Genomic DNA, 10,976 nt, shown 5'->3' with positions numbered 1-10,976 from the left:
ACCTGGTTGCCTTAAACTTAAAATTAAAAATTAAAATTTTGAGTTATTACAATGAACATTTCTGAGATTCGACAACCTTTATTAAAATATTATTAAATGATTTTGTAAGCATATTGGGTAATTGTGTGTTTTATTTTTGATGACGCAGCCAAATTGTGCTATTTTCATGATTTATCACATTTTTTATGTGGTTCAGATACAATCATATTTTGAGTTTCTATTTATTAAACTAATGTCCTTCATTGTATCAACTCAAATGTTTAATTTCAATAAACTCAACATTTTAAGGCAACCAGGTTACTTACCTTAAGTTAAACCAACAAAAAAACAAAAAAACAGCTTTGTTTTACAGTATACTCTTCTCAATGACAATAAAGTTGAATCTGATCTAATTTTAAAAATACAGAGAAGGAGTCAAAATCCCTATCTATTGGGAAAATCTAATTAAAACCAAAATTATATGTAGCCTAGTGCCACATGCACTGACAACCATAAACATTTACGATACCAGATTCTGTCATTTTAGTTAAAGGGATACTCCACCGCTTTTTCATATTAAACTGTTATTCCCTTAACTAAGCCGAGTTGACACACACACACCTCTCTCGTCTCAGTGTGTGCTCTTAATCTCTCTGACGCGCGGTGACGATCTGATAGCATTAGCTTAGCCCACTAAGCCCAGTTCTTTCACTATGGGACCAAACAGAGATCAAGTTAGAAGCCACCAAACTCCTCCACGTGTTCCTTATTTAAATACAGTTACACCAATAGAGGAACGACCAAATATGGGGACACAAAATAAAACGTGGCGCTTTTCTAAGCGGATTAAAAAGGAGAACTATAATGGAATAGCACTTCTGGGAGTACTTCGACTCGGCGCAGTAAAAAGTCCCGGCGGAAAAATCCTCCCTTACATCTCCCCTCTCCTATTGACAGAAATTATATATATATATATATATCACAGAATATATCAGAATATATCATTACGTTACACTCAAAGGTGCACTATGTAGTATTTTTGCAGTAAAATATCCAAAAACCACTAGGCCAGTGTTATATATTTTGTCCAGTTGAGTACCTACAATATCCCAGAAGTTTCCAACTATTTGTAAATTGTGAGAAAATTGCTATTTTAACTGAGGACAGGGACGTGTCAGCATAGTGTTTGAGGGAGTCGGCTGTCCATCGCATCATATCTGCGCTACCCTCGGTTTCGGCTTTTATTCGGCAGGAGCGCTTTACTCTCAGCAGTGTGAACAAGTGAACGCACGGAGTAACATCATAACATCGTTTTGAACACACTTAAATGTATCTAATAGGATGAACAGAGCGGCATTACCTCAAAATCATAACCGGAAGAGCGGATCAGTGCAGGCGACCGGCGAATGTGTCCCGTCCCGTCATAATAAAAGTCCCGGTATTCGCGAGACGGGTATTTGTTTAACAATCGCTCCAGCGGCTGTGCGTCAGGTCCACGTTAATAACCGCATGCATGAACGTGATTTCTGCCCGAGTCCTATTCTCCACCGGCTGTGAGGTGAAGACCACATCTCCCAAGATACTGCGCTCACACTTTGCATCATCAAACTACGCATTTGTTTTGAATAGGCGCCCTCCAGTGGACGGGAAGTTGCATAGTGCACCTTTAATTTAGACATCAGCTTTTGAAAATGTTTCAAAGCGCTCGCGTTTGAAAACAACACCGTTATCGTCTCTTCGTAAACGACAAAAACGCGAAGTTGTGAAAACGGTGACGTCACGCGCACGCGTGCGATCTGTCCGAACAGGAAAACTTTAAATTATTTTATTTACTGCTTCATTGTGGTGTGTGTATGTGTGTCCTGAATATGATGTTCTCTTCGCTGCATCTGGTGCACCTGACAAAAACCTGTTAATCTTTTTGTGTTATTTTTTCCCTTTTCCATTGTTGCACTTTGAGATTATTCGGAATGAAAAGTGCGTTATAAATAAAATATTTTATTATTATTATTATTAAAACCTTTTGTACACTCTAAAACATGCTGGGTTAAAAACAACCCAAGTTGGGTTGAAAATGGACAAACCCATAAATTGGGTTGTTTGAACCCAGTGAATGGACCCATTCAAACAACCCAATTTATGGGTTTGTCTATTTTCAACCCAACTTGGGTTGTTTTTAACCCAGCATTTTTTAAAGTGTACAGTTCAGCGTCGCGCACGTGCGCATGCGTGCTGGTGTCGCGCGCAGGGGAGGTTCACATGCGCGCCGCAGCCGAAGCTCAGTCCGAGCACGAGCACGAGCAGGAGCGCGTCGTCGGCTCGACACTCAGAGATGCTCGTGTTTTAGAGGCATCGGCATCAGTCTCAGTCGCGCTGAAAGGAATGAGATCAGAGCACCAATGTTTCACTGGGGCAAGTGGAAGAAGAGGATGGGAGCGAACAGTTCATCCAAGAGACCCGTGTTCGACGACAAAGAGGATGGTGAGGAGCTCTGCAGCTCAAACTGCACATTATAACAACCACAACACCACCAAACCTCCACTACACATCTGACTGGATGCAAAAGAGTTCATTTAGATGCACGTTTCAATGTAGCAGACTCGGTGAATGCTTGCTTTTATTAAAACTATGGCAATGCACTGCAATAAACGCTTTTCTTCCTCAGTATTTTTGTCTTGTTTCTAGTCCAAACATCTAAAAATTCTTAAAACAAGAAGTATTTACTAGACAAGCAAAAGTAATTGTCTTGTTTTGGGAAAAATAACTCAAAATGAAGAGAGTTTTTGCTTAAAATAAGATTAATAATCTGCCAATGGGGTGAGAAAAATAATCTTAATTCAAACAGAAAACAAGATTATTTTCCTCACCCCATTGGCAGATTATTATCAGAGTTATTTTTCCTAAAACAAGACAATCATTTTTACTTGTCTAGTAAATGTTTCTTAATGTAAGATTTTTTAGATTAGAAACAAGACAAAAATACTAAGAAAGAAAAGCATTTTTTTTGTAGTGAGATGTGTTTGTGATCTGTAAGAGAGTTTCTGAATGCATGCTCTATATTTCTTGGTGTGTTTGTTCATGGTTATTGATAGTAAAACGGGGAGTATTCTTCATTTAAGTTCACTTTTACTGAGTACCGTATGCTTAATGCCATAACTTATCATATACAGAAGACGGATCATACTCAGGTCATGATTGATCAGAATTAATGCACTGCAGTAAATGCTCTTCTTCCTCAGTATTTTTGTCTTGTTTCTCGTCCAAACATCTAAAAATTCTTAAAACAAGAAGTATTTACTAGACAAGCAAAAGTAATTGTGTTGTTTTGGGGAAAATAACTCAAAATGAAGAGAGTTTTTGCTTAAAATAAGATAAATAATCTGCCAATGCGGTGAGAAAAATAATCTTGTTTTCTTTTTGAATTAAGATAATTTTTTCACCCCATTGGCAGATTAATTCTCTTATTTTAAGCAAAAACTCTTCATTTTGAGTTATTTCTTCCCAAAACAAGACCTGTCTAGTAAATGTTTCTTAATGTAAGATTTTTTAGATTAGAAACAAGACAAAAATACTAAGTAAGAAAAGCATTTTTTGCAGTGTGTGCAGTTTTTGTGAGATTTTACGCACGGCAAATGTTCCACTTTTGGTTTTCTGCCTCAGTAATGTGTGTTACATTTCAAATGTGATTCCTGGAGCAATGTGCCTGTAGAGATCAGCCACAGTGTGTTTGAACAGAACCTGCCAATTACATCATTTGCCGTTTAATTGCTTAATTAGTGAGGATTATGGAAATCCAGGGAAATGATGCTGATTTATCAGAGCATTGTGCTGGAACTGAATGTGTCGCATTGAAAGACGAGACCTAAAGTCTGCTGTAGGTCAGAACGTGTCAGAAAAGCCTGAAATGAGGTCGGTTCACTGTGGGTTTGTAATCATATGGAGCGGGACGCCGAATGACCCATTTGCTTACAGTGTGGGCTCCACACTTACTCCTGTTTCTCCAAAATCACTGCTCTAATGAGTGTGAAAGTGATTACAGCTGTGTGCGGGCTATTGAGTTTAGATGATTTAAGGTCGGTTTCACAGACAGGGCTTAGACTAAAACAAGATTAAGCTTAGTTCAATTAGGACATTTAAATAGCTTTTATAAACGTGCCTCAGAAAAAGAAAAAAAACATAACTGGTGTGAATCTTGAGACCGAACAATGGCACTGACATAGTTTAAGAGACGCCAGTCCAAGTTGCTTTCAGTTAAAACAGCTCAGGCATGCATTTTAGTCTGGTACTCGTCTGTAAAACTGGGGGTTAGAGTTTAGTAGAATAGAGTACAGTAGGGTTGAGTTGAGCATAGTAGAGTAGAGTTTAGTAGAGTAAAGTAAGGTAGAATTGAGTAGACTATAGTAAAGTTTAATAGATTACAGTACAGTACAGTAAAGTAGGGTTGAGTTGGGTAGAGTAAAGTTTAATAGAATACAGTACAGTAAAGTAGGGTTGAATTGAGTAGACTAGAGTAAAGTGTAGTAGAGTAGAGTACAGTAAAGTAGGGTTGAGTAGAGTAAAGTTTAGTACAGTAGGGTTGAGTAGAGTAAAGTTTAGTACAGTAGGGTTGAGTAGAGTAAAGTTTAGTACAGTAGGGTTGAGTAGAGTAAAGTTTAGTGGAGTCGAGTACAGTAGGGTTGAGTAGAGTAAAGTTTAGTAGAGTAGGGTTGAGTAGAGTAAAGTTTAGTACAGTAGGGTTGAGTAGAGTAAAGTTTAGTAGAGTAAAGTAGGGTTGAGGAGAGTAAAGTTTAGTAGAGTAAAGTAGGGTTGAGGAGAGTAAAGTTTAGTAGAGTAGAGTACAGTAGGGTTGAGTAGAGTAAAGTTTAGTAGAGTAAAGTAGAGTAGGGTTGAGTAGAGTAAAGTTTAGTAGAGTAGAGTAGGGTTGAGTAGAGTAAAGTTTAGTAGAGTAAAGTAGGGTTGAGTAGAGTAAAGTTTAGTAGAGTAGAGTACAGTAAAGTAGGGTTGAGTAGAGTAAAGTTTAGTAGAGTAGAGTAGGGGACAGTAGAGTAAAGTAGGGTTGAGTAGAGTAAAGTTTAGTAGAGTAGAGTACAGTAGGGTTGAGTAGAGTAAAGTTTAGTAGAGTAGAGTAGGGGACAGTAGAGTAAAGTAGGGTTGAGAAGAGTAAAGTTTAGTAGAGTACAGTAGGGTTGAGTAGAGTAAAGTTTAGTAGAGTAAAGTAGGGTTGAGTAGAGTAAAGTTTAGTAGAGTAGAGTAAAGTAGGGTTGAGTAGAGTAAAGTTTAGTAGAGTCGAGTACAGTAGGGTTGAGTAGAGTAAAGTTTAGTAGAGTAAAGTAGGGTTGAGGAGAGTAAAGTTTAGTAGAGTAGAGTACAGTAGGGTTGAAGAGAGTAAAGTTTAGTAGAGTAGAGTACAGTAGGGTTGAGTAGAGTAAAGTTTAGTAGAGTAAAGTAGGGTTGAGTAGAGTAAAGTTTAGTAGAGTAAAGTAGGGTTGAGGAGAGTAAAGTTTAGTAGAGTAGAGTACAGTAGGGTTGAGTAGAGTAAAGTTTAGTAGAGTAGGGTACAGTAGAGTAAAGTAGGGTTGAGAAGAGTAAAGTTTAGTAGAGTAGAGTACAGTAGGGTTGAGTAGAGTAAAGTTTAGTAGAGTAAAGTAGGGTTGAGTAGAGTAAAGTGTAGTAGAGTAAAGTAGGGTTGAGGAGAGTAAAGTTTAGTAAAGTAAAGTAGGGTTGAGGAGAGTAAAGTTTAGTAGAGTAGAGTACAGTAAGGTTGAGTAGAGTAAAGTTTAGTAGAGTAGAGTACAGTAGGGTTGAGGAGAGTAAAGTGTAGTAGAGTAAAGTAGGGTTGAGGAGAGTAAAGTTTAGTAGAGTAGAGTACAGTAGGGTTGAGGAGAGTAAAGTTTAGTAGAGTAAAGTACAGTAGGGTTGAGGAGAGTAAAGTTTAGTAGAGTAGAGTACAGTAGGGTTGAGTAGAGTAAAGTTTAGTAGAGTAGAGTACAGTAGGGTTGAATTGAGTAGACTAGAGTAAAGTTTAGTAGAGTACAGTAAGGTTGAGTAGAGTAAAGTTTAGTAGAGTATAGTACAATAGGGTTGGATTGAGTAGACTAGACTAAAGTTTAGTAGAGTAGAGTCAAGTTTAATAGAGTAGAGTAGAGTAAAGTTTAGTAGAGTAGAGTACAGAAGAGTAAAGTTTAGTAGAGTAGAGTACAGTAGAGTAAAGTTGGGTTGAGTAGAGTAGAGTAAAGTAGAATAAAGTACAGTAAAGTTGAGTAGAGTCTAATAGAGGAGAGTAATTGATTAGAGATGAGAATAGTAGAGTAGAGTAGAGTAGAGGTCAGGACAGGACAAAGCGATGGGAAGTTGTTGTAAATTAGGGTTTTATTTTATTTTTTAAGAAACGTTGTGGCAATGTTCTCTCAGCGTTATAAACAAACTATCATCCAGTAACGTTAATAGAGCGTTCATTTAAAGTCATCTGGTCTTTAATAACGTTCTTAAAACATCAGCACAGAAACAGTGTTCATACATCAGCACAGAAACAGTGTTCATACATCAGCACAGAAACAGTGTTCATACATCAGCACAGAAACAGTGTTCATACATCAGCACAGAAACAGTGTTCATACATCAGCACAGAAACAGTGTTCATACATCAGCACAGAAACAGTGTTCATACATCAGCACAGAAACAGTGTTCATACATCAGCACAGAAACAGTGTTCATACATCAGCACAGAATGAATTTCCTCAAGCAGTTGGACGCTCATCTAACACTTTTTAAATGTTGCTGCTCATTCAAATAATGTTTGCAAAATGGAATGTTTCCTTAATATAAGGAAATATAAGGTAATATTATTTCTAAATTTTGCATTAAGAAATAATATTACCTTAATGGGAACATTAGCAAAACCTTCTAGAACATGTTTTTGTTCGCTTAGAGACATATCAAATAAAACAGATCCAATGCATTTTCTTTATACAGTCCAGTATACGGAAGTGAGTTGGGGTTTTGTTTTGTTTATGAACATTACAAAGGTAAGAAGAACAGCTCAAACCAGGACAGTGTACAGCAACATAAAGCCTTTTCTGACGTCCGTGGCATTTGAAGGTTATGTTCAGACAAAGAAACATTCTCACTTCACTTTAAAGCAGTTTTCACTCAGAAATCACAAGTAACACACGGAATTAAAGCGGCGGTTTCCTGTGTTTTTTCTAGGCTTGGTTGTGTTTATGGTGTGCAGTATATCATGTCTTAATATTTCTTTTTTTTTAAATGCCGTATTTTTCTTCTATTCTCCCTTTATTCCACACCGCTGTCGGTGCTTTGAGCGGCTCGTTTGCTTCCTGCTTCCTGAAGCCCCTCCTTCTGAAAAACACAATGGTCTTAGATTGGTCAGATGGCCAAATGTAGTTTCCTGTATTTTTATTGGCTGAATCACAGATTAAGGCCACGCCCCTTCCCATTACAGGCAGAAGTCACATCTGCGGAGACTAGCGAGGGTTTATGATGTCACCAACCCAGGAAGAAGCTCGTTGTAGTCCAAAGCGGCCATTTTTGTAGGCAATAAACTGCCGTAACTTTAAAAGACAATATCTCCGTTTGCAGTGAACTTTCAGCGCTGGAACTTTGCAGAGACTGTTAATGCTCAAGCAGCGACATTACACACTAACTAAAGTTACACAAGTCACATCACACACAAACACACCTTTAAACGTGCACTTTGGAAAGACTGAACGTACTCCAGTAACCTCTGAGAAACCTTTATTCCTGTGCTGATATCAGTGGAGTCAGCTGTCCAGCGGATGAGCAACAGAAGCGTGATTGTGACGGAGAACTCAGAACACACTGAAGGACGAGTTGTGTTTGTTCTCAGGGTCGCTTCACTGCGAGCGCTCGCTCTGATATTAATATGCACATCATTAGCAGGATCCTCAGTTCTCTGGGAAAGACACGAGATCGGATCTGTCTGATGTTCTCACCCTTCCAGCAGATTCTCACATCCGTAATCGTGATGCCTGAGGAACTCTGCGGGTGTGAGTTATGTCTGCGCGTTGATGCTTTGATGCTAAAAAACGTTATTCCTCACGATGATCCTCGCATTAAAGCGTTGGGAGGGAATCTGTGAAGCCCTACACTGCAAAAAATGCTCTTATTTAGAATTCTGTCTTGTTTCCAGTCCAAATATCTAACAGTTCTTAAATCAAGATGATTTACTAGATCAGTAAAACGACATGAGATATTTTTGCTTGTTTTCTAGGGTAAAAAAAGGAATGGGGTGAGAAAAATAATCTTATTTCTGATTGAAATCTTGTTTCTTGTTTCCGAACAGAAATAAGATTATTTTTCTCACCCCATTGGCAGATCATTTTGCCTGTTTAAGCAAAAACTCTCTTCATTTAGATTTGCTCCGCAAGTAGTCGAGTGAAGAGCCCATTCAAGACCATTTCTAATCCGTCGAAATTGCAGCACCAATCAGAAACGTTGGGCTTTACACGATGACGACAGCGCAGCGACGGTGCTTTTAAGTTTAGAGTTTTAAGCGATTTAAACTTTTCCTTTTCGTTAAAACTCCTAGCAAAGCACAACACTGGGCTTCCAAAATATTACAAAAATAATAATAATAATTAGTATTATATTGTTATATTTATTCTGACATACTCCTTTTTTTATTTGTAATTATGAAAATGTTATTGTAAAGGTAATATTTCTTATTTTTAAAAATATTTTTAGCAGTAATAATAATCATAATAAATATTATTAGTCACATTAATATATAAACACAAAATGTTATATAAACACACTTCTCATTTGTAAAAACGAATAACAATAATCGCATTTTAAATCGCAATGACAATTTTACCCAGAATAATCGCAATTATATATTTTCACCTAATCGTGCAGCCCTACTAGCGCCTCAGCTAAAACTGCTCGTGAACCGATTATCTCTTCCTTCTATTTCGTTAATAAGCATAAAATAAACATGAATGAACACTAAAAGAAATGTTTAAACCGCGGAACCAGCGTTAATCTCTCCTGACTGCTTTGCCGGCAGATTCTGCGACGTGATTGGTCAGATCACCTGTCAATCAAACTCGCGGTGAAGATTGAATTTGAAGATAAAACGGACAAACTACGACCTGCTTACCTGGCGTAACTCTGTTGCGTTTAAATGTGCTATATAAATACAATTTTACTTGACTTGAAATAACTATTTTTTTTGTTTAATGACTTAAAGACTAAAGACTTAGAACTGTTTATTCTTAATGATTGTTCTTTGCAAGTGTATGGCTTACCATGTTTCATTCAGAGCTTGTTAATCCTGATATAACTTTGTTAATAAAATAAAAATATTCAAAGAAATGTTTAATATGGCAATACTGCCAAATAGATAACTATAAACAAAAAGCATAGTAACTCCAGTTTAGGTTAAAATGTAAAGTTAATGTACTTGCACAACATAATTAGTTACCAAAAAAGCATGTTAAGAATGGTTTTGGGAATGAGATCGGATCTTTAAGTGCCTTAAGATTCCCACCCCTACTATTAGACTTGTTTCATTGCACAAACAAGAGCTGTGTGAAATCATTCCTCTTTTTGTGTTGAACAGAAGAAAGAGACTGAGTGTGATGACAGACTCGACATTTTTTGGGTGAATTATTCCTTAAAGGTTTTTTTTAATGTTTTTTAAATGATGTGGAGGTAGAGATTACTTTTTTCGCGATATATCGTCCCAGAAATAATTGCGATAAACGGTATTATCGTCATTTTAACACTATTTTATGCCGCTGAGTATATAATCCTTATATAACAGAGGAAGTAGACCTACACACTTTCAAATGACAACCTTTTAATTCTTTAGATCATGGCAAGCAATAAACACACGAGCCGCACAATCGAGTAAAATGTTGGTAACATTCATTATCATGTAAACATAATGGCTGATATATTCAATCATAAATATTGTGCTCATGTACACACATTGTGCGATATATTGATTATTAGGACAGGCCTAATGAGCATTTGTGCATTAGCAACACATATGGAGAAGAAACAGAAGAGCCTCATGCTGACCTCGATAACGTGCCTGACTGATGCCGAACCACACGCCGCAGGGGGAAGCGCGTCACACACACACACACACACACACACACACACACACACACACACACACACACACACACACACACACACACACACACACACACTCCGATATGTTATTGAAATCAAATATGCATGAGCTGAGAATAAACATTTCACATTTGCTTAGTGAAACAGTCATTTGTATTTGATAACAGTGCGGTGTGTGTGTGTGTGTGTGCATCATTTGCATGTCTGCTCCTGTAATGAAGGAGGTAAAGACTCGGAAAAAAAAAACATTTATCAAGTTCAGAGTCCCAGCTCTCTCTCTCTCTCTCTCTCTCTCTCTCTCTCTCTCTCTCTCTCTCTCTCTCTCTCTCTCTCTCTCTCTCTCTCTCTCTCTCTCTCTCTCTTTCTCTCTCTCTCGTCTTTCTTCAGTCTGACTGCTTTACCACTAATTCCAAGTTGCTCTCTTGGCTGGCATCAATAATTCAGCAGAGTGCGATTGTCTCCTTCAGCCTGTAGTCTGGGGGAATATGAACAAAGACTAAAGAATGCGCTCAATCACATTTTGATGCAAGATTATAGGAAAACTTGCGTGCACTGATGAAATTATCTCTAGCTATGTTTCCATAAAAAGTTGTAAACACACACACACACACACACACACACACACACACACGTTTGTTTTTGTGACAAATGGGGTCTCTCCATAGGCATAATGGTTTTTATACCGTACAAACCGTATTTTCTGTTCCCTTACACTGCCCCTTCCCCTAAACCCACACAAACACACACACACACACACACACACACACACACACACACACACACACACACACACACACACACTGCCCCTAAACCTACCCATCACACACACACACACACACACACACAGCCCCTAAACCTACCCATCACACACACACAC

At 37.8% G+C, this 10,976-nt stretch overlaps 1 protein-coding gene across 1 annotated transcript in view; it reads left to right on the top strand.

Annotated features, from left to right (window-relative positions):
* Positions 1–2,242: 2,242 nt before the first annotated feature.
* Positions 2,243–10,976, top strand: part of LOC137044899 (serine/threonine-protein kinase 32C-like) — a 104,433-nt gene continuing 95,699 nt past the window's right edge. The window contains exon 1 of the mRNA XM_067421277.1: positions 2,243–2,460. Within this exon, the coding sequence (XP_067277378.1) occupies positions 2,379–2,460 (82 nt within the window). The 5' untranslated portion in view covers positions 2,243–2,378. The remainder of the gene's footprint in view (positions 2,461–10,976) is intronic.

Source organism: Pseudorasbora parva, chromosome 17 (assembly GCF_024679245.1).
Source record: "Pseudorasbora parva isolate DD20220531a chromosome 17, ASM2467924v1, whole genome shotgun sequence".
Taxonomy (NCBI): Eukaryota; Metazoa; Chordata; class Actinopteri; order Cypriniformes; family Gobionidae; genus Pseudorasbora; species Pseudorasbora parva.
The sequence above is the reverse complement of the archived record's forward strand: the minus strand, read 5'-3'. Positions and strand labels throughout refer to the sequence as shown.